We start from the raw sequence: 23747 nt of genomic DNA, 5'->3' as shown, positions 1-23747 counted from the left end.
TGATAAAAATTATAAACATTTTGGTGTCAGAAGTGTGAAACTTTCCAGCAATATCCGAAGGGAAATCCTTAAAAGTAAGGTAAGTTTTAGGATTAAAGGTAAGTTTCAGGATACTTCCTTGCTTGCGGGGATTGTCCCATTAGACAGCCAAAATGGGCTGCATGTGTGTTTGTGTCTTGGTTATGCATTAATTGTTCAATTAATGATAACAGTTTTCTTTGGTGGGATGAATTTATCGCGACAAAGTTTTCCTCACCTTAGATGTAAGATGCAAGATGAGTAGACGTTTTTTACAGTCTGTGTAATATAGGCGATATTGTTTGAAGTATCCAAAACAATCCAGGATCATTTTATATGCCCAAAAAAATTATAAAAAAAAAAAGAAATATTGGAAAGACTAAAATTTAGTTTTGGCTTTATAGTCTACTTTTTTGTCCTAACTCCTGACTGTTTTGTTTAGCTTACCCTGATACCTGCTCTAGGTTTAATTTTTATAACTATATGTGCATAGTTGTAATTACACTCTAAATTGTCCTTATTCACTTTGAACAAACAATTCAGAGAGGAAAAACTGTTAGGTGTATACCTGATAATTATGCTTATAGACATGTTTTTGAACAAGCACTGAGAAACATTAGCCTCATGATGTCCAAGAGAACGTGAAATAACTGCTGAGCAAAGTTTTTTTGAGAAGATTAAGAATTTATTCATGAGTGTTGAATACTACTTTGTTTTAGGATTGATTCTTGTATGTTGAATTGATGGAATTTTACTTTGTATGTTGCCATGTTTAATGACGATGGTAAGACAGGACATAAAGTTCTTGTTTGGAGCGGTAATGATGAAGGATTATATGCATGTAGGGATGAAATGAAATGAAATCTGTTGTTTTTTTGTTTTGTCTTTATCTTTTTATTTGCAGTTTATATCACCGATCTTGTTTCCATGAAGAACATTCTATATTAGACCTGGGCAAACTACGGCCCGCGGGCCACATCCGGCCCATTGTATGTCCCTGTCCAACCCGCGTGAGGCCAATCATAAATTATAGGGATGCACCGAAAATTCGGCCACCGAAAATTTACGTCCGAAATACCTAAATAACCGAAACAACACGGCAGAAACACAATTGTAATGACGCAATAAAAAAGCGCAGCCAGCACACGGTTATCTGGATAAGAGTCAACATGTCTGCGGTGTGCGGATAGCGATTTGCAAAACATGCAATGCTGAAATTTAAAGAGGGGATGTATCTGCAAAGAGTTTCTGCGACATGTCGGGTTTAATGTATCACCAGAAATCCAAACATCCCGATTGCCATTCTAAATATGAGAAGAACGCGGCGCAGAAAAGTAAAGTCAATCCGAGCATGCGCATGCGTCTGTAGCAAACGGTTTTGAAAAGGCAAGAAAGTTTTCCAGTGATGGTGCCAAGGCAAAAGGCATAACACAAAAAATTATAGAATTCATTGCTTTAGATCAGTGGTCGCCAGTGGATCGACGGGTTGATCTTTGAAACATTCACTGTGGATCCCGAAAATAATAATTATTATAATATAATATTATTTATTACACGGCTCTTCTTAATGCTGTAAATTAGAACGTTCAATTCACTTGAATGCGCTTCCAAAAGTTCGGCGGTCAATTATTTTCGGTTAACAGACCGTTGCTAATAATAATGGACCGCTGTCTGTCTGTATATATCTCAATAACAATAATTTATAATAATAAATAAAACAATTTTGTAGTTGATTAATTCTTTGAATTGCAATGCATTGATTTTAGTGAGGTTAGTACACACTCATAGCCATAAATGCAATGGTTCTAATAATTGACAATCTTATCTTTCAGTGTTTCGGTTTTCGTTTTTGGCCTTGGTTTCCTCATTTTTGGTTTTTGGTTTCGGCCAAGAAATTTTTATCTAAAATATTATCGTTGGTGTGGCCCTCTGACACAATTCAGGTTTCTCATGTGGCCCCTTTAAAATTTAAATGAATTGCCCACCCCTGTTCTATGTTATGGTGTGAGGCGCTAAATCATAAATGATTTAAAGTGGCCGTTGTTAGTGTTAAGATGGGCCTCACACTGGTTTTCTAAACACATTTCTATGTTATCTGTTCAGTGTCTATAGGATCTTTACGATGTGAGTATGTAAGGTACACGGAATGTCTTTTTGTGGGCTCATACATCTCTGGTTACTATGTCTTCTTCAATCAGTTCAATCAGGAACAGTCTTAGGTCAGGTTTTTTCCAGTGTAGTTTTATTGGACTGTAAGAGTCAAACAAAGGAAACAAGAGTGCAGGGAATATGGAACTTAACTGGAGCGGGTGCAACGAGGATCACAGGACCACAGGAGCAGTAAGGAGTCCTCTACCGTACTCTGTAACTGTGTACGGTAGAGCGGACGGCGAGTGAATGGAGAGAGCTCTTTTAAAGGGGCCTGATGAAGGGACAACTGATGCCTGGTGATTAATAGGAGGGAGAGGCTGAGCGAGAGTGTTGATAGATTGAGGGGGGCGTGGCTGGTGGTTCTGACAGTTTTATGCAGAGGAAATCTCTCTCTCTCTCTCTCTCTCTCTCTCTCTCTCTCTCTTTTAAGGGCCTTTTTATTTAAAACATTTGCTTGGTTATGAGCCTTTTTCTGTTTGCTTAGAGGCGTTTGTAAACTGCAGTACTAAAGTTCAGCAGTAATAAAATAACTTGAAATTTTTTAATGTGTTTTCGCATCGTCTTTTTGCAAACTAATAAATTATAAAGAGTAGTATCGATAACAGTATCAATAAGTACCAGTATCTATAAGCAGTATCTTCATTGCCCTGAAAGCAGAGCTACAGACATGCCTTTAAAATATCTAAGGTGGTTTCCATGAAGTGTGATTCTGTGACTGTGCTCAACTTTTTTAAACTCACACAGGAAGTTTCCACCCATCATGAATCCACTCTATTATTCATCAGAAAATCTCATTGTGGTGAGAACTCTATTACAAAGCTTGCCCAAATCAAGTCATTGTTATACTTGCATTTTATTTATCTATATAAGTGTGGCGGGCCAGTGATTGGTAAAAATTGACACTAGTATACAACTAGAACGAAAAGCAGACTACGCCACCCCGTTTCTATGAACGGGGAAATTTAGACCCAAAATAGAACACACAGGTTCGTTTCCACTAAACACAGGAGACGTGAATATAAATACAAAAATACTTTTATTTCACAATAAGAATAATTAGTTAAAATATAGAAAACTGTTGACCAGGCAGAAATTAAATAAAATACTTTCAGGCTGAGGCTTACCAGTAGGGTGGCTAGCTGCACAGTGAGTATCTTAAGACACACCACTTACCCAAGTATGCTCCACGCAAACACACATACTCACGCCACACACGCACACTAAGTGAGAGGGATGCAATGGTCACGGCAAAAACACTCTGTGAGACAAACACCACCACCACAGGGTCAAAACAGCTAGCTTCCCTCACTGGAGGCCTTCAGCTCCTGAAATAAACAAAAACAACCAAGAGTATAAAAAACACAATTAATCAAAACACACATACGATTCAACAATTTGCATTGGATCAAGTTCAAACCATGAATGACAAGTATGGACCATTTACTGGCCACAAAAGTTCAGAGAGGCAGGAACTCCGCTAGGTTGAAAACCACAAGCTCATGAACCTAGTCACAATGACTCAAAGAGTTCAAAAAAAGAACAAAACCGAAAGGGGAAAAAAATGAAAACAAACAAACGAAAAATCAGGGTTCAAATCAAATTACAAAAACCAGCAAATTTAATCAAGGAGGAAACTGAAAGATCTCAATAAATACTCAAATCAATACAGTCAAACAGGGAACAAAAACTTAATCTTCCCAGGTACCAGATATTGAGTGTTCCTCCATGAACTAGCCTTCCTTTAAGCCACCAACATGAGCGTGGGGCAACAAAACAAAAAGAGACAAATCCAATACAGATGATCACTGAGTAATAAAATAAAAAAATAGCAGCAGAACAAACAGTGCAGTCTTAACGTGGTATAAGGAGTAACTTATTTGCCCTGCAGTCCACAATGACGAAATGCTCGCGAGCAATTACCCCCACTAAAATAGCCAAAAATAAAGACAAATCAGTCAGAGACACCAATCCAAATAATGCTCGAGGGACTAGATATACATACCCAGAAGTAGATTGTTAAACACACAGGTTCAGTTACTTGCAGTTTTATCCAAAAGCAACAAGCTGCAAATATGCAGGTGTTCCATCAGCGCATACACAGACTGCAATATAATCGAAGCATTAGTTATGAGTCACACCGCAACAAACATTAATCCACTGGAATTAACATACCTGGAGTGAAAGACAGCCTGTACCCAACAGCAACGTGGCGCCAATCCTAAACACAACCTGGCTACAAACCAATATACACACTTAATAGTGCATAAACACTAGCAGCAACATTAGCCAATAGTGATGTCCGGTTCGTGAACGAATCGTTCATTTGAACTGGTTCTTTTTAGTGAACCGGTCGAACCGGTTCACCAAATCGGACTGAATCGTTCAAAACAGTTTGCGTCTCAAATCAGCACTAATCAACAAAAGTATTCAAGTTACTCACTTTTGAATGTGTATGACCGTCTATCCGACTCAAAATAAATCAATATCCCTGAGAATGGGGTTCTTCTCTAGTTTTTTCAGAAGTACACACATTAAACTGAAACATGCTGCTGAACAAGTGATCATCACTGAGCATGCGCATACCTGCCGATTCCGAGCAGCACACATACTGCTGTTCTCGAGTCACCAGTACTGTATCAAGAACCGTTTCTTTCGGACACGTCCGACTTACTACTGACACCAACGAATTGTTGATACTGAGCATGCGTGACCTACCGAGCAGTACGCGTGCTGTCTGACTTTAATACACACACACACACACTTTTTGGACTCCGAATCAGATGCATTCGACATACTGTAAAGGCTGGTGCTGCGCTGCTGATATATGAGCACAGGTGAACTGAGGACTTAAATAAAAAGTAAGTTTATTTACTAACAACTTAAAACATCAACGTTTTGCACATCAGTGCCTGTATTGGGTGATTTAGTGCAAAACGTAAATGTAAGGAACATTTCTAAGATGATGATTTCATTTAAACATATAAGCTATATGCCCTCATGCAATAGACATGACTTTATTTAAATGTGTTTAGTGTGTATGTTCATCCGCCGAGATGATATTTGGCTATGCATGACGTCATGATGTAAGGACGTAAAAAAGAACTGGTGAACCGGTTTTTTTAAATGAACTGTCCGAAAGAACTGATTCACAAAAAAGAATCGGACTTCCCATCACTATTAGCCAAACAGCTCGGTACATACCTGAGGGTTGGCATGAGGGCATATAGCTTATCTGTTTAAATTAAATCATCATCATCATCCAAAAAATGTTCCTTACATTTATGTTTTGCACTAAATCACCCAATACAGGCACTGATCTGCAAAACGTTGATATGTGGGTAGTATGTCGGACGTGTCCGAAAGAAACGGTTCTTGATACAGTACTGGTGACTCGAGAACAGCAGTATGTGTGCTGCTCGGAATCGGCAGGTATGCGCATGCGCAGTGATGCTCAGTGATGCTCAGTGTGTACTGTTGGAGAAACTAGAGAAGAGCCCCATTCTCAGGGATATTGATTTATTTTGAGTCGGACAGACGGTCATACACATTCAAAAGTGAGTAACTTGAGTAATTTTGTTGATTAGTGCTGATTTGAGACGCGAACTGTTTTGAACGTTTCAGTCCGATTTGGTGAACCGGTTCGACCGGTTCACTAAAAAGAACCAGTTCAAATGAACGATTCGTTCACGAACCGGAATTTGTTCATCCCTTCCTTTCACCTGTATACCAGCCATGATTGTCTGAACCTTCTTATTTCTTTGTTAAATGCAGCAGTGGGTAAGTTCACACTTTCCTATTAAGTGTTTTTATTATTCCTGATACTAGTGTTAAATACTGTAGTATTTCACTGTCTAATGAACATAACAACATGAAGAACATGGAGTGAACACGCTTCAAGGTCATTTTTTAAAATTATTATTTAATTTAATTTAATTTGATTTTATTCAATTTAAAAACAGAGACAAAATATTTTGTGGAGTTTAAGACTCATACTGCTTCTAGACATAGAGCAGTACCCCTAGATTATTATAAAATATACACGAGTTAACTAGAACCAGGAACTGAGCCCAAAAATATATACAGTGAGGAAAATAAGTATTTGAATCACAATGTATGATTTTTTAACTATTTATTTGTATGATACAGCTGCAAATAAGTATTTGAACACCTGAGAAAGTCAATGTTAATATTTGGTACAGTAGCCTTTGTTTGCAATTACAGAGGTCAAACGTTTCCTGTAGTTTTTCACCAGGTTTGCACACACTGCAGGAGGGATTTTGGCCCACTCCTCCACACAGATCTTTTCTAGATCAGTCAGGTTTGTGGCCTGTCGCTGAGAAACACGGAGTTTGAGCTCCCTCCTAAGATTCTCTTTTGGGCTTAGGTCTGGAAAACAACACTCAGGCAAACTTAAGACGTGCCTGGACATGTGCTGGTTTAAGCAGGGGAACCTTCTGTTCCATGCATGATTTCAAACCATGGCCTCTTAGTGTATTACCAACAGTAACCTTGGAAACGGTGGTCCCAGCTCTTTTCAGGTCATTGACCAGCTCCTCCCGTGTAGTTCTGGGCTGATTTCTCACCTTCATTAGGATCATTGAGACCCCACAAGGTGAGATCTTGCATGGAGCCCCAGTCCGAAGGAGATTGACAGTCATGTTTAGCTTCTTCCATTTTCTAATGATTGCTCCAACAGTGGACCTTTTTTCACCAAGCTGCTTGGCAATTACACTGTAGCCCTTTCCAGCCTTGTGGAGGTGTACAATTTTGTCTCTAGTGTCTTTGGACAGCTCTTTGGTCTTGGCCATGTTAGTAGTTGGATTCTTACTGATTATATGGGGTGGACATACAAATAAATAGTTTAAAAATCATATATTGTGATTTCTGGATTTTTTTTTTTTTAGATTATGTCTCTCACAGTGGACATGCACCTACGATGACAATTTCAGAGCCCTCCATGACTTCTAAGTGGGAGAACTTGCAAAATAGCAGGGTGTTCAAATACTTATTTTTCTCACTTATTTTCCTCACTGTATTTTTTACATCTAGAGGTAATTAAAACTATAATATACATTCAAATATATTTAACATTGAATAGTTAAAAAAAGTAATTGAAAAGTAATTATTTTAAATAATATCCCTCTAATCAACATTTCATACTGGTTATGTATTTCTAAAATTTTGGCTATTGTTTTGTCATTAATTGAATACATTTATACTACATAAGGAATTTAGTGCACTTCAAATAATTCACATGATTTACAAACATTTTGCTAATGTTAAAAAAAGGCTTTCTTACAAAAGTAATTAAACATATAAAAAAATGCTTACTAAATCTTTCTACTAAATCTATAAATATATATTTTGTAAAAAGATTTTTCTACTAAATTAATAAAAGGTTGTTTAAAAATGTATATTTAACACCTTAAAAGATTTCCATTTTAAAGCACTTTGCAATGTTCTTTAACTAAAAGTCTGGTGTGTTAGACATAGGCAGTATGGTAGAACAAAATATATTTTCTGAATCCTTTTAGCTGGTAAAGCTGCTTGAATCTGTGTGGTTGGTGTGAACCACAGTCTGCCATAAAAGTTAAAAGAACTAAGAAGTAAAGGGTATAACCACATAGTGACTTCCTGTTATTTCCCGAGATGCAGAAGACATTTTATGTACTCTCCATCACCAGTGTCACATCACACCTACATCTTATATGTTAATGATCTACAAGATGACATATTAAATCAGTTTTCTTTATATCTGCATAAGACAAACAATAAAAATAGTGTTTTCAGGTGACACATTCATTCATGTCACGAGTAGCCTTAAAACCCACACAAGTCTTTTCTGGTGTCAAAGTCATTTGCATATTCTAGATTTTTAAACAAATTTCAATGTAAGGTCAGAGTTTCTGATTTGAAATGCAGGAATGAATAAACAAGCCATTTTCCTCACTTATTACACTATTATACTATTGCTATTACACTATTTTTCAAAACTTCCCCCTAATTTTATACACTATATGGCCAAAATTATGTGTACCCCTACCCATCATACTTAATGTGGCTCTTCTATACACTTTGGAGATGATTATCAGACCCTCCCATAGAAATAAATGGCTCAAATCCCAACACACACATGTACACACATATGTGCAAACACGTGCACACACACACACACATGCACACACATGCACACACACACACACACACACACACACACACACACACACACACACACACACACACACACACACAGTAATTTAAATGACTCTCATTTATAAAAACATTGCAATTGTTTAATTGTTTACATGAACTTGCATTTACCTATCCTTGTATTACTTGATGCAAACAACGTAATTCGTGGGTTAATTATCTAGATTCCCAGAAAAACAGATCAACGCAACATAATATTTTACCATTTTATTTAAACATTCATTGCACATCTGGATTTTTGTACAAATACCTTATATATATTGTATAAAAAGCTTTATATATTAAACGAATTTACAGTTACATTGTATATATGTATTTTTTAGATAAAAGACGCTAAGGCCTGACAGAAGAATACAACATCTTTGTATAAAAAGTCACAGAAGGAAAAGTTGAAGTGATGGCAGAACAGGCAACACACAAAAGTGAAAATGTGCAGGGGACAGAAACACTTAGTGTTGAAGAGTATCAGAAACTACTAAGGTTATTAAAGGTTCAACTCCCTAAAGGGCTTCTGACCCCAGAGGTGATTACTCAATCCACACACCCAAACATCATCAAAGATGCGATAGGTCTCAAACAATATCTGAAAAACTGCACACTTCAAATCGCTCAGATTCCCCGTCTGGCTTGTTGGAAAATTAAACAGGCATTGCAGCTAAAAGAGAAAGATCAATTTCAAGACATTACAAAGATTATATTTTTTAGAAATATAAGAGATGCAACTAAGGAGACCCTGGTGAAACGATGGGAAAACAACACTCAGGCTGATTGTGGCTTCAGGATAAAAGAGAGTTACTTACAGACAATTGGACAATTTGATCAAAAGGATACAGATGTTAGTCATTCCCGCTACGGAAATTATGCCGAAAACCAAATGAATGCAATGGACTGCTTTGAATTCTACCTGGAACAAAAGGGGCTTACTCTGGATGATGAGAAATATAAAAAAAATACAAAGCTGGAATTTGAATTTCTCTCTGGAAAGGTGAACTTTTTAATGGACATTAAAAGCACCCCTGAAGACATCTCACCTACTGAGAAAGTCCTAATTAAATGTAACAGCACAACACATTACAGAGCAAAAGAAATTTGTTCTCTGCCCAAAGAAGGATTTCAGGCTGAATTCAACACTTCCCATCAGTTCTATCTTCAAGCTCAGGCCTTCGCGTTCATCCTGAAAGAAAAAGCCAAATTGGAAAATAATCCAGTTTTAGTCAAATCTGTCATTGTTCTGAAAGTTAAACCTTCAAACAAATTCTACTGGGGAGAGGTGAGCGATGACACAGAGAAGATTAAGCAACTGAACAACATCTGCAAAAGCGAAGCATTGCCTCGATTTCTGGCAGTTCTTAATCTCATCTTTGAGAAAACAAACTAGATAAATGTCTATATGCATGATGTGATCATATCAACATAGAACAGAATCTCAAGAAATGTTTCCAACATCATGTGAAATCCATGCAGTGAAGAACAACTGCAAAGGGAGGATCGACCCAGAATTAGTACAATATTCCTAATAAAGTAATTAATGAGTGTATGTGTGAGCTTTTGCCAATTATTTGCTGTGATCATACAGATCTACTGTATATTATTTTTTGCAAGTGCCTTCTGTGGTCATTAGAGCCTCAGGATGAATATGCTTTTTTTTATATATTCATTAATAATAATGCTTAGCATAACATCCAATTATCTTTCTTTCTGTATTGTTTATTATGAAATGATGTATTTGTAAAACAGCTTAAAAGTGACAATTGAACAGATTCTGACTGTGACTAGAGAGCTATGAGAAGCACTGCTCAGCTCTGAGATGTTGTTTATTTAGAAGATGTAGTTATTCAGAAGGGTATAATCTTGTTTAAAAATGTGTAGAGCTTCAATAAAACATCATTTTTTTCTGGCTTTGTGTGTCTTATTAACAAATCTGCACTACATATGATTATGTTTATTTTAGGGGTTTGGGTTTCTTGTTTTTTTTGGAGGTGTCGAAAAAATTCGGAGAAGAATGATGTAGAGAGAAACACAACAACACACACACAAGAAAAACACTTATGGTATAGAAGCACTGACACTGGACACTACTTCCATAAATGTTGAGAAACAGAAAAGTTTACCACACCAAATTATTTTGTAACTTGTTTATAATGAGTGAAGTGTGTGCTGTACACATTCTGTAAATGCACTGTTAGTGTAGAAACAATAACGCATTAGAAAAGCATATTAACATCAACCTGCACTACTGTGAGGACTGCTGTTCTAGAAAATGAATCAGCACTTTTTAGTTTGAGAATTTCGACGAAGTAAATATTCTATGTGAATGAAGTGAGTGTGTGAATTGTGTGTTAATTCTTTATTAAAGCTCATGACGCTTCATGCGCTTCCTCTCCCCCGCTGATGTGCCCTCTTCAGCTTCATCAATTATTCACTGGGAGTGCCAGCTGAAAGGGTAAAGGGAGGAGTGTATTGCCCAGTTATCTCCCTATCTTACACAAACTCACACACACAAACACAAACACTGCAACTATACATTTGTATATGTCATTAGAAAGTTGTAAGTTCAAATCCCAGACTGAACTGTTTCTCATCGTTGGTCATAAATAATTAAATATAATTGTAAGATAATATTTATGTAATGAGTGTGTGTGTGTGTGTGTGTGTGTGTGTGTGTGTGTGTGTGTGTGTTTTGTTGGACATGTAAGAGTTACAGCTGTCACTCAACAGGCATCAGGATGAGAGGAAGAAGGAAGAGAGAGGTTAAATGACAGAGGCAGAGGCACAGAGAGAAAGAGAGGGACAGATAGAAAGGGAGAGAGGGACAGACAGAAAACACAGAAGCTTGAATCTTTTATCCATCGATAGAACGATGGAGAGGTGCAGCAACACGTCTTTCTCCCGGAAAAGAAGTTTTACGTTCGGCGCGTATGGAGGGTGAGAATGTTATATGTTTGTGTGTGTGTATGTGTGTGTGTGTGTGTGTGTGTGTGTGTGTGTGTGTGTGTGTGTGTAAGTGTGGTGGGGGAGTTATGGGTGTCTGTGTGTGTCTCCACTTTTTAGATTTTTTAACTTGTACATCAAAAAACATTCTCTTTGTATTAATGTACAGCAGCAGCATCATCATCACATATACACATATACACATCACTGTAATCACAATTGATGATTATCTTTGTTGTTCATAACTTTTCCTATTTTATTCGTTTGTTTATTAGGTTTATGACTGTTTAATCACTTAAATTATTTATAATTAAACAAATTGATTGTTGTTATATATTAGTGTTATTATTGAATTGAATATTGTGCTGTGATGTAAATAATATCCTCATCACTGATCTAGTGACTCGTTAAGCTTCTAATAACTGATTAGTAATGGATCTCCAGTGCGTGGTACATTTAGCTGCCTGTGTGACTGACCTCCACAGCAGGAACCCTGAGATCTAGAGGGAATCTGGGAGGTTCTTTCACAAAGAGATGATTTAAGTTTCTAATAACAGAACTTTGGGTTAGAGTTATTGACCCAGGAAGTTAAAACAAATCAGATATAGAGTTTAAAGACTATACAGAATAATAATTCAGAGATGAGCATGATGAGAGCATCATAAATCCATGCAGGAATAAAATTATGGATTTGTTAACAAGTTACACACACACACACACACACACACACACACACACACACACACACACACAGGTCTGATTTGTATTGTGTTACAGGATTGACAGGTTCATCAGTGATACTGAGAGCAGGTAAAACACACACACACACACACATACACACACACACACACACACACACTTTCTGTTTAATATTAACCCTGATTTTCACAGTGTTTTATCTAATTGATTATGAATCGCTTTTATTTGATTCTAGTAGGCCTGAGTCTCTCGGACACAGCATTCTGGATATTTTAGACTCTCCATCTAACGAGACCAAACCTTTCGTCCCTGCAAACCCCAACCAGAAGGTCAAATAATATTTTTATTCTATTTTTATTTTGATTAAAATGAAAAAAAAAAAAAAGAATTATGTGCATCAAATTAATTCTTCAGTAGTACATGTTGAAAAATGCACCACAGATTTAAATGAAGATTTGCTTAAATCATGCTCATTTTCTGAAAGAGATTTTGTTTGGTGCAATTTATAAAACTGTCTATTATTTATTTATAGATTATGTTTATTACAGTTTATATTTTAATATACTTTTTTGCACCTGCATAAGGCACTCATTTTAACATATATTTATGTGTGCTGTTTGTAGGTATATATGATCTAGAATTAAAGTTGAATCGTGTTGGTGTTCATCTTATCTGCAGGTGACTGAGCTATTCGAGATTATTGAAAAGCTGCAGGTAATATTCATTCATAATTCAGCAACTCGATGTGTGTGTGTGTGTGTGTGTGTGTGTGTGTGTGTGTGTGTGTGTGTGTAGATCAGTGGTGGATGGAGTACACAAAGCATGTACTTTAGTACAAGTAGAGATACAGTAGGTACAATATTATTCCAGTAAAAGTAAAAGTGCTCCCTATTTTCCATCAGATGTACTTAAGTATTTAAGTACTACGATTTATTATGACTATAATGTCCTATTATCCTCTTGTCTATTGTGCTCTTGCTTAATCAACTCAGTTTAAGTGAAAAGACTCTTATGTTACGCTTAGCACACCAATCTATTAATATAATGATAATAATGAGTTAAATACTGATTATTATCTATTAAAATGATCATAAGTTTAAAACCAATTCAATGATTTCAAAAAAGATCACGCAAATAAGGACACGGGTGTTGTAGCGAGTTACAGTCAGGAGTTTCTTCCATCATTTATTACTCTTAAGACTGACGCTGAACTGTAGGTTCATGCTAAGTAGATACCACCAAGCAGCAATGGCATTTCTAGGCCCTGGGTGAACTACGCCATGAACCAACGTCTCCCCCATCGATTAGTTTCAACTTTAAAAAGCTCTTCTCTGCTTCAGCTACCATCACTGGATGAGTGAGATATATTTTAAGAGCAGTCCATAAATGTGGATTTATTTCTAAGCGCATTATACATGTATAAATATCACCCTAAATGCATTTAACGTACAATTAAATACACTTGTCATTTTTGCACAATTTATCAAACTCTCAGAACCAAGAATCATAAACTCCTAGGCTAATTGTAGCTATAAGATACATACAACATATTTATCCTTATCATATATGTCTTTTAAATTGGTTATTTAAGCTGCACTGGAGATTCCTCTTACTGAACTCAGGACCTTTTCAATACAATCACAGAAATCCTTTATGACATCACCTCAATTAAAGGTAACCAAATCTATAAGTACTAGTTTAACTACAATCCTACTAGAATTGTTAAGTTGTGATTGTTTTGTTGCTACACATTATGATAAATTACATGCTATAAATTATAATATTATGCAGCTAAAATAAATATTAGTGCTCTGTATGTAAAGGCATAGCAGGCAACACAGCATAACCATAAGTGATATACAGGTTTTAGGTTATTTCCTTAAAAGCATTATTTTATACTATCCTCATAACGAGATGAGTGATAGAGCTTCATACACACCTTTATCTTCTGCACATTCCCACCCTACTTCTTTCCTATTTTTCTTAATTGGGTTTCCTGAGGGTTTTTTGTCATCAATAATTTACATTTTTTGGGGTTTTTTCTTTCTTTAATTTAAAACAAAAAATTTTACATTCATATTATAATGAAATATTGCAAATGTAATACTATTTTTTTTATAAAAACAATAAAAATTAAAAAAACAATTAAAGGAGGGTATACATACATGGTTAAAACAAAAAGTAGGAACTTTGATCTTTGAGAATATTGAAAGTTCTGATTGCTTTCTGGCTTGAAAGTTCTTGTTAGGATTTAAATCATTTCTTTTTTTATTCAGCCTTGAACTGAGAGATATTAGGCATCCTTTCTAAACATTTACATTTCCATAAATTGAATTTGGATTCCGCTCTCCTTAAAAAAAAAATCATATCAATGATTATATCCTGGTGTATTTCTGCAGGGCAGCAGATTAGATGAACAGCGCTGTGAGTTTCCTCCACCATTTAAAGTACGCTCTCTTCATCACCTCATATTTATTATTATCATATAGTTAAAAAAAAGAAAAATATTTTTGTGGTAAATGTGGGGCTTTTACTCTGTACTGTGTGTGTGTGTGTGTGTGTGTGTGTGTGTGTGTGTGTGTGTGTGTGTGTGTGTGTGTGTATTTCTCTTATCTGAGTCATCCTATGTCACTCAGTCACGGCTGTTAAAGATAGGGGACAGTTTGCCCCTCATTCTGCCTCCGAAATCTGGAGGTTACTGGATCGACCCTCCTTTGGACAGACATGTTGAGACGAGTCCCACTTCTTCTAGTCCCTCGTTCGGCCTCGAGACGTACGACATCATGGAGAGAGACAGCGAGGCTAAAATCTACCAGGAGTTTTTCAGACACAGGGTCAGAACAACTTCATTGTGTTTACTACATAGTGCCCTTTTGTCACGTTTAGTTCACTTGCTAACTCCAGATCAGGTCAGAGATATCGTTGGAAAAAGCTGAGGATTAAACAGAATGAAGGAATGTAGTTTGGAGTTAATTCCTAAATTATTCACTGGGTAATAGACTTTATTTCTTGCACTAGTGGGCACTACTTATCACTGTTGTGTCCTACTGTCCACTTGTAGGCTTTTAAACTGCAGCATTTATTTTCCTCCCTCAGTACCATCACTCATTCACTGCAGTCGATCCCTCACTTGGGCCACTCGTCCTCTCCGTCTGTCTGGAGGAGGAGGAGAACCGACTGAGGGTCATTCTCAGGTCAGTGCTGTCGGACACTTTTTAGATTTGTGTGTCTCTCTCTCTCTCTCTCTCTCTCTCTGTCTTATCCTCCCTCGTTTTTACATTTTTTTATTCACTTTTTACTCCTTTAAATTCTTCCCCCATATCTCTCTCTCTCTCTCTCTCTCTCTCTCTCTCTCTCTCTCTCCCTCTCTCCTTCTCTCTCTCTCCTTTTCTCTCCCATTCTCTCTCACACACACACTTTGTTTTCGTCTGTAGGATGAACGAGTGCTCTCTGCATGCGACCTTCTCTGTCTTTCTCTTCCAAAACTTTCCTACAGCTGTAGAGCTTGCAAAGGTATTTAGAGACGAGTTCTTCATTTGGAAACATGTAAATAGAAAATAAAACTCCTAATGAGAGCTCAGAGTTGTACTGCTCACTGTGTGCAGATGCTGAGTGGCAGCGTGAGTGTGTCCAGTTTTGAAGTGGTCAGTTACCTGAAGGTCAGATTTGAATAAATAGAATTTTAACCATTAAAAACATTGCTCCTAAACACAATTCTTGATATTTAAATGATCAAAAATATTATTGTGTGTGTGTTTCAGGCTCCAGAGCTGATTACAGCATTTGATGAACATAGAGTGTCTCAAAACTTTAAATTTGGGGTTTTATATCAGAAAGAAGGACAAGTAATTATTTTTATTATTATTATTATTATTATTATTATTATTATTATTATTATTAGTATTATATACCCTGGTGTTATATATAAGTTGAGGGAGAACAGTCTAGGTGTATGGGAAAGTAAATCTGGTACAGTCTGGTACATGTGTGTGTCTGTGTGTTTGTTATAGTTAACAGAGGAGGACATTCTCAGTAACAGTGAGGAGAGTGAGGAGTTTAAACATTTTCTGTCTATTCTGGGACAAACTGTTAAACTGCGAGGATTTACCGGGTAACTCAAAAACCACACACACACACACACACACACACACACACACACACACACACACACACACACACACACACACACACACACACACAAACATGGCACAACACCTGCACCTCTTGTCCTACCACAGGCATCACACAGCCTAATAAACACCTATAACACATCTATAATACATTCTCCAGGTCAGTAACAGTGGATCTGTAAAAATATCATGAGTTTGTGCACAAAATGTACAAGTTTGTGTAATAAAATGATTGTACTGATTGCTCAGCTTTAGAGGGGGTCTGGATGTTTCACATGGACAAACAGGAAGTGAGGCGGTGTTTACTTCCTTTCATGGCCGAGAGATCATGTTCCATGTATCAACTAAACTACCCTTTACAGATGGAGATACACAGCAGGTAGGGCAACAAACAGACCGACACAAATAAATGAACAAATAAGAAATAATAATAATAATAATAATAAGCAGAAGAAAAACAACAATAATCCACAATATGTGCCATTTTTATGGATCCCCGTTCTCATCGAGACACATAGGAAATGGGAAATTGTGGTGTTTGTGCTTGTGCATTTTTCACCTTTAGTGGAATACATGGGAAATAGGGGGATACACCCCCACAGTGCAGTGATGATGCGAAGTATAGTGAACTGTGTGTGATTTGGGACACTCCCACAGTGCACTGATGATGTGTGTTCAGCTCCAGAGGAAGCGACACATAGGAAATGACATTGTGGCAGTGGTGTATCAGGAAGGCAGGACGCCGTTTCTCTGTGATGTCATTAGCTCACACTTTCTTCACTGCTTCATCGCTGTGAGGAGGGTAAAGCGAGAAAACGGGTCAGATGGAGGAGACGGCGGGGCATTTCAGGTAGGTGACTGTATGTATATGGGTGTGTATATATAAGTTTTAGACAGTTATATAACTGTCTCTTTGATTGACAGGTGTCCATCACAGCAAGGGAGGATGTGCCTCCATTTGGTCCACCACTTCCAAACCCTCCCATTTTTACAGAGGTGAGAATTTTCATTTGTGATTGTGATCAGTAATACACAGCAAATGCTCATCAAATTTGTTTGTGTCGACATTAGCATATCTCAGTGTTAATATGTGTCTCACAGGGTTCCGTGTTCCGTGAGTTTCTCCTGACCAAACTGATCAACGCAGAGATTTCGTGTTACAGAGCTGAGCGCTTCAGTAAACTGGAGGTAATGAAGTCCAGCTCAGTGTATCAGCATCGATACACACAGCCACATGTCTCACTTTCTCCACACTCTGTATCACCTGCTCTACACACAGCCACCTGTCTCACTTTCTTCTCACTCTGTATCACCTGCTCTACACACAGCCACCTGTCTCACTCTCTCCTCACTCTGTATCACCTGCTCTACACACAGACACCTGTCTCACTCTCTCCTCACTCTCTCTTTCTCTACACACAGCCACCTGTCTCACTCTCTCCTCACTCTGTTTCACCTGCTCTACACACAGCCATCTGTCTCACTCTCTCCTCACTCTGTATCACCTGCTCTACACACAGCCACCTGTCTCACTCTCTCTTTACTCTGTCTCTTTCTCTACACACAGCCACCTGTCTCACTCTCTCCTCACTCTGTACCACCTGCTCTACACAGCCATCTGTCTCACTCTCTCCTCACTCTGTATCACCTGCTCTACACACAGCCACCTGTCTCACTCTCTTTACTCTGTCTCTTTCTCTACACACAGCCACCTGTCTCACTCTCTCCTCACTCTGTACCACCTGCTCTACACACAGCCATCTGTCTCACTCTCTCCTCACTCTGTATCACCTGCTCTACACACAGACACCTGTCTCACTCTCTCCACACTCTGTCACCTGCTCTACACACAGCCACCTGTCTCACTCTCTCCTCACTCTGTATCACCTGCTCTACACACAGCCACCTGTCTCTCTCTCCTCACTCTGTCACCTGTTCTACACACAGCCACCTGTCTCACTCTCTCCTCACTCTGTATCACCTGCTCTACACACAGCCACCTGTCTCACTTTCTCCTTACTCTGTATCACCTGCTCTACACACAGCCACCTGTCTCACTCTCTCCTCACTCTGTATCACCTGCTCTACACACAGACACCTGTTTCACTCTCTCCTCACTCTTTCACCTGTTCTACACACAGCCACCTGTCTCACTCTCTCCTCACTCTGTATCACCTGCTCTACACACAGCCACCTGTCTCACCTCTCCTCACTCTGTCACCTGTTCTACACACAGCCACCTGTCTCACTCTCTCCTCACTCTGTATCACCTGCTCTACACACAGCCACCTGTCTCACTCTCTCTCACTCTGTCTCTTTCTACACACAGCCACCTGTCTCACTCTCCTCACTCTGTACCACCTGCTCTACACACAGCCACCTGTCTCACTCTCTCCTCACTCTGTATCACCTGCTCTACACAGCCACCTGTCTCACTCTCTCCACACTCTGTCACCTGCTCTACACACAGCCACCTGTCTCACTCTCTCCTCACTCTGTATCACCTGCTCTACACACAGCCACCTGTCTCACTCTCTCCTCACTCTGTCACCTGTTCTACACACAGCCACCTGTCTCACTCTCTCCTCACTCTGTATCACCTGCTCTACACACAGCCACCTGTCTCACTTTCTCCTTACTCTGTATCACCTGCTCTACACACAGCCACCTGTCTCACTCTCTCCTCACTCTGTATCACCTGCTCTACACACAGACACCTGTTTCACTCTCTCCTCACTCTTTCACCTGTTCTACACACAGCCACCTGTCTCACTCTCCTCACTCTGTATCACCTGCTCTACACACAGCCACCTGTCTCACTCTCTCCTCACTCTGTCACCTGTTCTACACACAGCCACCTGTCTCACTCTCTCCTCACTCTGTATCACCTGCTCTACACACAGCCACCTGTCTCACTCTCTCCTCACTCTGTCTCTTTCTCTACACACAGCCACCTGTCTCACTCTCTCCTCACTCTGTACCACCTGCTCTACACACAGACACCTGTCTCACTCTCTCCTCACTCTGTCACCTGTTCTACACACAGACACCTGTTTCACTCTCTCCTCACTCTTTCACCTGTTCTACACACAGCCACCTGTCTCACTCTATCCTCACTCTTTCACCTGTTCTACACACAGACACCTGTCTCACTCTCTCCTTACTCTGTCACCTGATCTACACACAACCACCAGTCTCACTATTTCCTCACTCTTTCACCTGTTCTACACACAGACACCTGTCTCACTCTCTCTCACTCTGTCACCTGCTGGACACACAGCCACCTGTCTCACTTTCTCCTCACTCTGTCCCTTTCTCTACACACAGCTACATGTCTCACTCTCTCCTTACTCTGTCACCTGCTGGACACAGCCACCTGTCTCACTCTCTCCTCACTCGGTCTCTTACTCTACACACAGCGACCTGTCTAATTCTCTCCTCACACCGTATCAGCTTTTTTACACACAGATGCCTGTCTCACTCTTGCTGTTCCCTAAAGCTGCGCACTCGCTCCTCTCTGCTGGAGGCGCTGAGATCTGAGCTGTCCTCACGCTCTCAGTACATGATGGGAAACTCAGCACCACCCACCAGCACAGTGGCCCCACCTCCAGAGGGGGGAGGAGGATTTATTGAAAACTTTAAAGTGAGACTCCTCTGATTATAATTTATTGAGTGGTTTATTACCTAATACATGCATGTGTAGTGTAAATATGTCTGTCTCAGTCCTTCTGTCTGTCTCAATCATTCTGTCTCTCAGTCTCTTTCTCCTTTTTCTATCTGCCTTTCTTCCTTTTTTGTTCTACTTTCTCCCCTGTCCTGTCCATGTCTTTTGTCTGTCCACCTATCAATATTGTTCTCCTCTTTTTTCTACTTCTTTATTTTTCTCTGAATCTTTCCTGGCTGGCTATCCTTTTGTCCCTCATTACTTACTGTCTGTTTTACTGTTCATCTTTCTACAATCCCTGTTTGCCTTTTTTATTCCTACTATCAATTTTTTCCCAATTTGTCTCTCTTTCTCTCTGTCTCTTCTGTAGAGAGCTATAAGAGTGCGCAGTCACTCTTTTGACACCTTGGGAGTTGTGAAGAAGACAGGCCAAAAACAACGGGTAAAACCTGCTCACACACACACACACACACGCACGCGTGCACACACACACACACACACACACACACACACACACACACACACACACGTATAACTTAGTCTGCTTTTTTTTCTCCTCAGTTTAGCAGACACAATAATAAACTGAGATTGACTCCACTTATTTATGATGATAGCATCAACATTTATTTATTCATTATATTGTAAATTTTTTAATTCTAAATTTTTCAGTTTTATTAATTGTATTAGATCTTTATTCTTTATTTTAAATTGTTTTATTTTACCGTTTAACTACAATCCCATTTTTTATACATTTTTTATTCCATTCCATTGTATGTCACAGAACAAATGTACATGTTGTGCACAGTTGTGTATGTGACAGATAAAATTAGATTTTGAATTAAACACTTTTTAATAAATATTATATTACCGTGGCTCATTGATAGTTATTAATTAGGGTTGTATCGATTCACCCGGGTCACAATTTGATTCTTAGAATATTTCGCGAAATTCGATTCATTAAAATTAGGTCTCTGAGCAAGGAAATGATTGACTGAAAAAGATTGCGCTCTGTAGCAGCACATGTAAAGTCACTTTGAAAATAGAGCTCCAAAGTAGCTAAAATGTCCGAATTCACTGTATCGTTTAAAGCTCCTGTAGATCAGAGTGGTTCAGGTGGTGGTGTTATACAAAAGCTTTTTAATTGTAACAGTGTAGTTGTGTAACCATACAACCCTGGCTGGTCACTTCACATGATAAATCTGATCAGAAAGTCACATTTGTGTTTTCTGTTTCTCTTTTAGGATAGTGAGAGGTGAGTCAGTTTTTAGAAGAATATTCTACATCTTCACATCATATTCTACAATAAAAGCATCCTGATTTACAATAAGTGATTGAATACAACGTTTCTATCATCCCACAGTGAAGCAGGACACTGCAGCCCACAGGAAGACATGTAACAGCCACTCAATTCCTATCTGAGAGGTGATATAGAGACTCAACACTGAGACTCAGAAGCAGACATGGAAATATTTCATGATTCAGGATCCTACAGATATTTATTCTGTGTTCTGTTTTAGTTTTAAGCTGCTTTACACCAAGAAAAATCACATCACATGACTGAAGGTGTAGGCCAGTAATTAGTGTTGGATTATGAAATTGAGAGAACAAACGAATGGTCTCTGTTTCATAAAACATCAAATTATTTATAAAAATACAAAGAAATGGGATTTTTTAATAAAAAGAACACAGCAGAAAATTTACATTTATTATTATAACAGATTTGTATAAATTTTCAGTGAATTTTCTCACCCTAAACAATTTATAAAATATATTTATTCTTAATATAAAACGATAATTACATTTATTATTATTCACAAATAATTGATCATCTGCACACCTTCACACTCCCCACCATTCACACAAATCCATACACCCAAGCCTGTTATTTTAGATGATTTAATTGTAAATAACTTTTTAACTGAGGTAACATTTCCCCAAACACACATTTACACCTACATTATGCTAACAAATGTGTTTATTCATGTATTTGTTAGTTAGTTAGTTGGTATTTTTTAATAATAGATACATAAATAAAATAACAACAAAATGGTATAACTAAAAGCAAAATGAAAATATATAAAAAATATATAAAAATATAAAAAAAATTATTAAAAAATATAAAAAATATAAAAAAAAATAAAAGCCAAAAGGAACAAAAAAAAGTATACATTAGAATTGGATTAATACTTTTTGGCTTTTGTTTGTTAGTTTATTCACTGTCCCATCCTGCGTATCAGTAGCTGGTGCAATTCTGGTGAGATGGAGATTAAACTGTGAAATTCTTTAAGCAAGCCTCTTTAGTGACCTGCGGGACATAATGATGGATTTTGTGTTTCAGACATGGTTTACCTTCTTTATATTTATATATTTATCTAGTGACTGTATTACTGTGCTATCTGTTTGCAAACTTGAAAATAAATTCATTAAAAACAGCTGAAAGAAATTAATAATTTGTGAGAATTTGTGTTTATATGAAAGTTATGGAAATATAGAATATTACAAGCTTTGGTTTAAAAAATAAAATTAAAGATCTGTTAATGAAAACAATTCTTAGGTTAAAAGTGTCTGGTATCCACTCTCTTACAGCAACTGTATTTGATCAGTTTTCTGTTTATTTTACATATTTATTAATTAGTTATTGTTTTATGATTATAATTATGATTATGAGTATTATTATTATTATAATTATAATTATTATTATTATTATATTCAGACACCGATATACACACACTTTTAGTTTTAAATGTCTTTACATGAATCTAGTGACTGTGTATGTATACAGAGAGTGTATTGTATATATTATACAGAGTATATAATACAGTATATGTAAAGATACTATATATACAGGAAATTATCTTTATTTCCATTTGCTTACACTAACTCAATAGGCTGAACTTGTTCTGATATTGGTGAGTGGTGAAGTTCTACTCATGTTGTAATTCAGATGAGAACTTTTGTCTGTCACCATTTCATTAATGTGTTATCAGAATATACTACAGAAGTTTGTAGTCAGGCTGAAATTTATGTAGCTGGTAATGTTAAATTCTTCACACTTTTTAAATAAGTGTGCACTTGAGCTATGGTCCCTAATGATTTAGTGCCTCAGAAACACAAAATGTATGTATATTCTGAGATGGTGGGAAATCAGAAGTTTTCGGTTAAACAGGTGGATTGTGACAAGACTAGAAAAAGAAAGGAAAATTATTTTTCATTTATTATTTTTTTCATTTATTATTCTTTTTATCATTATCATTCTATTTTTTTTATTATTATACATGTATTTTATTACCTTTTATTATGTAATGTTTTTTTCTGTAAAAATCTCAATAAACTTAACTGGAACCCGTCTCAATTTTGGAAATGGTGTTAAGGCCATATTCGGTGTTGACAAGGATAATCTTTAAATTTTTGTTATGAAACTCAGCACTGATCCAATATTATTTGTGTACTCTATTACAGTAATGTAATAGTGATTATATCTTATATCTTAATGAGGTCTGTTTTCTTTGGTCTCTCTCACATGCAATCTCGGACCCCCCCAAATACAGTAAAACTGCACATTTTAGAGCGGTCTTTTATTGTGGCCAGCCTGAGACACACCTGTGCAATAATCATGCTGTCTAATCAGCATCCTGATCTGCTACACCTGTGAGGTGGATGATTATCTCAGCAAAGGAGAAGTGAAAAACTAACACAGATTTACACAGATTTGTGAACATATTTGAGAGAAATAGCTTTTTATGTACATAGAAAAGTCTTAGATCTGAAAGAGGAAATATAATGTCAGATTATTTTAAAATCATAATGATAACCAGAAAACTTATGGTGCTTCTGATGATTTGTCATAAGATCCACCAAACATCTTACAGGATGTGTGCGTGTGTGTGTTTTATTGTTATTGTTCAGTTTTGATTGAATGACTGTAATATGGCTAGTTGGTGTTT

General features: G+C 37.5%; 2 protein-coding genes and 1 long non-coding RNA gene across 3 annotated transcripts; 2 read left to right on the top strand and 1 right to left on the bottom strand.

Moving 5' to 3' along the window:
* Nucleotides 1-3186: 3186 nt before the first annotated feature.
* On the bottom strand, nucleotides 3187-4478 carry LOC124385036. Its single transcript, XR_006925670.1, has 2 exons — nucleotides 4342-4478; nucleotides 3187-4271 (listed from the first exon to the last, which is right to left on the bottom strand). It is a non-coding gene; the product is annotated as an uncharacterized LOC124385036 (long non-coding RNA).
* Nucleotides 4479-5860: 1382 nt separating this feature from the next.
* On the top strand, nucleotides 5861-10309 carry LOC124384862. The gene is made up of 2 exons (XM_046847841.1): nucleotides 5861-5946; nucleotides 8703-10309. The coding sequence occupies exon 2, from the start codon at nucleotides 8777-8779 to the stop codon at nucleotides 9755-9757; it is 981 nt and encodes a 326-aa protein (XP_046703797.1). The 5' UTR covers nucleotides 5861-5946; nucleotides 8703-8776; the 3' UTR covers nucleotides 9758-10309.
* Nucleotides 10310-11133: 824 nt separating this feature from the next.
* Nucleotides 11134-21827, top strand: rap1gapl (RAP1 GTPase activating protein-like). The gene is made up of 19 exons (XM_046846342.1): nucleotides 11134-11304; nucleotides 12088-12120; nucleotides 12245-12338; nucleotides 12688-12723; nucleotides 14409-14456; nucleotides 14646-14843; nucleotides 15106-15203; nucleotides 15444-15522; nucleotides 15615-15668; nucleotides 15771-15854; nucleotides 16020-16120; nucleotides 16389-16518; nucleotides 16819-16989; nucleotides 17064-17135; nucleotides 17241-17327; nucleotides 19639-19782; nucleotides 20174-20245; nucleotides 21045-21055; nucleotides 21164-21827. The coding sequence occupies exons 1-19, from the start codon at nucleotides 11135-11137 to the stop codon at nucleotides 21198-21200; spliced, it is 1719 nt and encodes a 572-aa protein (XP_046702298.1). The 5' UTR covers nucleotide 11134; the 3' UTR covers nucleotides 21201-21827.
* Nucleotides 21828-23747: the final 1920 nt, after the last annotated feature.

This window comes from Silurus meridionalis, chromosome 4 (assembly GCF_014805685.1).
Source record: "Silurus meridionalis isolate SWU-2019-XX chromosome 4, ASM1480568v1, whole genome shotgun sequence".
Lineage (NCBI taxonomy): Eukaryota > Metazoa > Chordata > Actinopteri > Siluriformes > Siluridae > Silurus > Silurus meridionalis.
The sequence above is the reverse complement of the archived record's forward strand: the minus strand, read 5'-3'. Positions and strand labels throughout refer to the sequence as shown.